Raw genomic sequence first — 4,702 nt, 5'->3', positions numbered from 1 at the left:
ACACACTCTCTGACTGCAGTTCAATTACTCATTGTCCCGTCACGTTGTGACCATCTTATATATACCAGACTACACCCAATCTACTAATCACCCGATAATTCACGAAGGTTCGAGAAGTACGTGGCGTGATACTAGTCACGTGACCTCGCTGACGCAACAATACATTTGAGATTCAAATAGATAAGCCCGTTTTTCAAAGACACTCATTCAGAAAACTAAACAATTCTTGGTTAATTAATGACATTTTGACTTTATATTTCTAATCCTGAATTATTATTATTATGTTATTAAAACCTGTTTTTATTTCTCTGAGTAGCCAATGCAGGTGAGAGACTGTTGGGCGAATTCATTGGTTGAGTCCGCTGACATTCTGTCATTCATTGGTAGCTGAATATAAACTTATGAGAATGCCATTAAGTGATACTTGAAAAGTTATGTATAACATCCAAGGAAACTGACTGTACACTTAAACATTTCGCAACAGATCTTGAGATTGATTGCATGTAAAAACACATTTAGTCATAAGTCAAAGTAATGTTTGCTCGGGTATTTCTTGTATATATTATCATTTTAATTACTTATAAGGAAGTATTATTTTTTTTAATATTATTTTATAAGACCCAATAGCGTTAGATAATATTTTATTTAGAGCGAAATACGGTTTAAGAGTCGGATATAAACAAATGTCGTTCACCATAAAGCACCTGTTTACTCCAGGGAAGGCTATAAAAACGAAAGATTAGTTTAGAGGCTCTAACAAAACTGTCCTGCCACCTAGTGTACGTTTTCGGTACTTGCGGATTGATACCAGTGGTAGTGGTTTTCCATGTGTTTTCTAGCCAATGAAAATAATCTGTTGCAAAGAGAAATTGGATGAGATTGAGGTTACGAACGTATGTGTCGAAATACTTCCAATAATGGGAACGTTCTTTATCATTTTTATGTTTGTGTACGAGTAAGTACTGTAAGTAACATTCTTAAAATTGTTTAATAATCATGATGATGGTAACTTAATTTCAGGTTTAAAAAGTTACGTCAGTGTTTTCGTGCACTTCTCGTGCTAGCGTGTTGTACAACTTGAAATTGTAGGAATATGGCACTAGTCAGCTGCGAGTTGGTGTACAAGTTATAGAGGGGTGCTGTTGACTGTACAAAAACTTAAATTGTTTGTATACTCTTAACTATGGTACATGAAAGTTTACGTAATTCCCCTCATATAGTTTAATATGTGCGGATTTCCACTTTGTTGCAGTGAAAGAACTTCATTAACCTCAAAATTAACCTGTGTTGAACATAATATTAACAATACCAGATTCATTTGATTGTGAAATGGTGATTGCAAAACAAGGCCTCTCCGTTAAGGAAACCTGAGGCTCAGGAGTTTGGAGATGTCTCTTCAGGGAACAAACAGGTGAGTTTATGTGTTGATAATTGATCAGTGTAAGTTCAAACATAATTATAGTGTAAGTAAAAAATTTGAAAATAAATTCTGAGTATTGGTAATACAACTAGTAGTACTAGTAGTAGTATGTGTAAAGCTACTGGCTGAACAGTTACCAATGGAAGAACATAATTTTGACATGTAATGAAATTAAAAGCCAACAATAGTTGTGTACAATATATATAAAATAATAATTGAAATTTCATTCGTAAATATATATATATATAATTAAATGGCAGACAATTACATTGTACATTAACTTCAAAGATAAAGAGGGAATTTGATTGTTGGAATTCAATATTTCTGACACAAAATCTACAAATTGAAATTAAAGCAAGATTAGAAGTTACATATTTTAATTCTAATTTGTGATAGCATTTTTTGAGAAATAGGATTGTAGGCTTCAGCTTTCAACGTTAACATGCAATGTTAGAATTCTTTGACATATCATGCATCTGTTTAAAAAATGTTCTGTTTTGGTATTGAAAAATGGTAAGTGGATCTGGCTGTTGGAATCGTGGTTGAGATAAAGCATTGCCGTTAAATGAGTACATTGATCACAGAGTGCATTAATATCTACAGCTTAATAGTGAATAGTGAAAGTATCCTTTGTACCATTTTGTTGTTTAATTGTTTGCTCAACCTGGTTGCAGCAGTTTATGAAAATATATTGTTAGAATATGGAAATTGTGAAATATTTAAGATAAAAACTGATGATTTCCTGAAAAGTAAAGGGTGGGTTTAAAATTTTTACTTTTATAAAGGACAGCCTTGTATAACCAAATGGTTCCCTGTTGTTCATATTTTATGTTTTAAACTTCAGTTTCATTATATCAACATAATCTAACAGCAATTACACATACAAATTGAAATATTTCATGTTTTTTTTTCTTATTTTATTTTGTCTATAAAAGAATAACAAGATATGATTTTATTTTTATGTATGTATTTAGGGTCTTTCATGTCATATCTGTAGTAAATAAAAGTACCTGTAGATACTGTTAGAAAAATGTACCTCTTGTAAAACTTTTCTCTCTCTGCATTGTGTTTCAAAAGAAGTTTATGGACCTAAGCCTTGTTATTCTTTCCTAGCTGAATACTTGATTATTTCATGAAATGTATGAAGGCAATATTTAACTTGTTCTTGGTGGTCTTTTTAAGTTTTAAAAAAAATCTATAATCAAGATAATTTTATCTTGATAATATTAGAATTTCCCTTAGAGTTTTGGGCAACCTTAACCTAGTTTTTATTTATTTTTGTTTTGATTTTATATTTCTGTTACAATATATTTTTAAATCTTAGTCTCGTTGGGAAAGGCATCAACATGTTTACCATCAATAGTTAATTGTAGAAGATGACTAATTTACTCTGTTGGCTAGAAACAGTTCTCTATTTTCTAAGCCATCTGTTTGATACTTTGCTGAATCCTGTATTTATAATCTACCCTCAAATTTACCATAAAATCTGACATCAAACCTCTTAAGACATTCTATATGTTCTAGGTCTACCTTTTTTTTTTGTCATAACATCATCATCATAATGACCCACAGCTCCTTTAGCAAACAGATAATTACAACATTAGAATATAGCTTCCTGGATTGTGTAGTCCATTGAATAATATTAATACATGATACAAAATACCACACTAAACTCTCCATTAAGCAAGTCCTTTTGGTGGTTTTCTCTTCTGAGGCCCACGGTATACAGATGAGATGGTGTCTTGGTCCTTGTTTTCACTAACTGTTTTATTGCTGGGGGAGTTATTCCAGAGTAGATGATTGAGTTAATCCACTGGTACCTTCGTCTTTGATGAATATCTGGAAGTAGTCTTATCAGGAACTTTTGGCTTTTCAGTAGGTTGGGTTTTTGCTGACACATTCTTCTCTGAAGTTACTTAGTTGGCCATTCTCTCACCGATATACTTCCAGAGATGATCATAGTGGATGACCTTTGTCTTGGATCCCGTGGTCTATATCACTGATTATTTTTAGTACAACTTAAATTTGGAGCTTGTCCTCTATTGAGATGAGAACATTGTCACTTCATAAAATCATAGAATTATAATTTCTGCCCATGGAAGTGTGTGAGTGCAAAATCTCAGTTGCGAATATATAAATCTCACATAAAACATACTAATTATTGTACACCATAAAACAAATGAAAACATCTACAGTACTAATACATGCTGAATTTGCACGATTTATTTCAAGGCAACCCATTGCTAAACCCATTCTCCATCATTTGTTAGAGATCAGCAAGTAAATGTTAAAACGAAAACAAGGTTGTCAGTTCAAATTGGCTGACCAATAGGAATCAATAATACATCAAACGACAGATCTTTTCATGCTCTAATTTGGTCTGGCAGGTTTCATTGGATCCAGAAGAACTTACTAATTGAAAACACACAAACAAAACTTTAAAACCATTTAAAATTCTTTTTAGCCATTGAATTTGTAGAAACAAGACCATACAATAAACTTTGTGGTGCAGAGTACATAATGCATAAACCAAACTTAGCGATGTTTACCTAAATCAAATTGACAGCTAGTCAGAAAATTATGAATGGGGATTATAAACAGCCTATACGTTGTTCTGGCAGATACTTGTTTTATGTCATATCATCAAGTGTAAACAAACTCTGTTGTCCTGAGAATGGTATGCTATACGTTATCATTGGGTATGGTTATAGCAAAAGAATGTGTGCTACAATAATCTATGATAAAAATGGTATGAATGATGAATCATCTACATCATGACATTACGTAGAATGGGTTGAGATTACTACTGGTATGTATCTGTCAATCATGGTATTTCAAGTTTACAACCAATGTGATTACAAGATCTCTCATATACTTTCACAGGTAAATAAGTAAGCTCATACTTCATTTTTAACATTTGGTTATTGACAGTTTTCATTTCATTTACCCATTTAATATGAATCCATGTGTATGAGTTTGAAATTGATGGAATTTATTGGGATTACATTTTATCTTGTCTTGACATGGATGTCATGCAGTATCAGGTTACTATTAGGTCGTCAAGAAATTAATGTCAAGTTTTGGAACACTTTCAATAACCACCCCCAAAAAACGTACATTACGTATAATAGTTAAACGAACCGCCTAAATGTCACTTTAGTGTAGCCTATATAATGTGTAAAGTTTAGTGTACTTTAAACCCTTATAGTGATGGCACATGGTGAGACACACATTCAGCATGTAATGCTGTTTGAATACAAGAAGGGAAACAATGCCTCTGTA

At 32.3% G+C, this 4,702-nt stretch overlaps 1 protein-coding gene across 1 annotated transcript in view; it reads left to right on the top strand.

Moving 5' to 3' along the window:
- Nucleotides 1-866: 866 nt before the first annotated feature.
- Nucleotides 867-4,702, top strand: part of LOC106460180 (AF4/FMR2 family member 4-like) — a 174,629-nt gene continuing 170,793 nt past the window's right edge. The window contains exon 1 of the mRNA XM_013919867.2: nt 867-1,411. Coding sequence (XP_013775321.1) covers nt 1,389-1,411 — 23 coding nt within the window. The 5' untranslated portion in view covers nt 867-1,388. The remainder of the gene's footprint in view (nt 1,412-4,702) is intronic.

The sequence above is a fragment of the Limulus polyphemus genome, unplaced genomic scaffold, assembly GCF_000517525.1.
Source record: "Limulus polyphemus unplaced genomic scaffold, Limulus_polyphemus-2.1.2 Scaffold724, whole genome shotgun sequence".
NCBI classification, from domain to species: Eukaryota; Metazoa; Arthropoda; class Merostomata; order Xiphosura; family Limulidae; genus Limulus; species Limulus polyphemus.
This window is presented reverse-complemented; position numbering and strand designations above follow the sequence as displayed.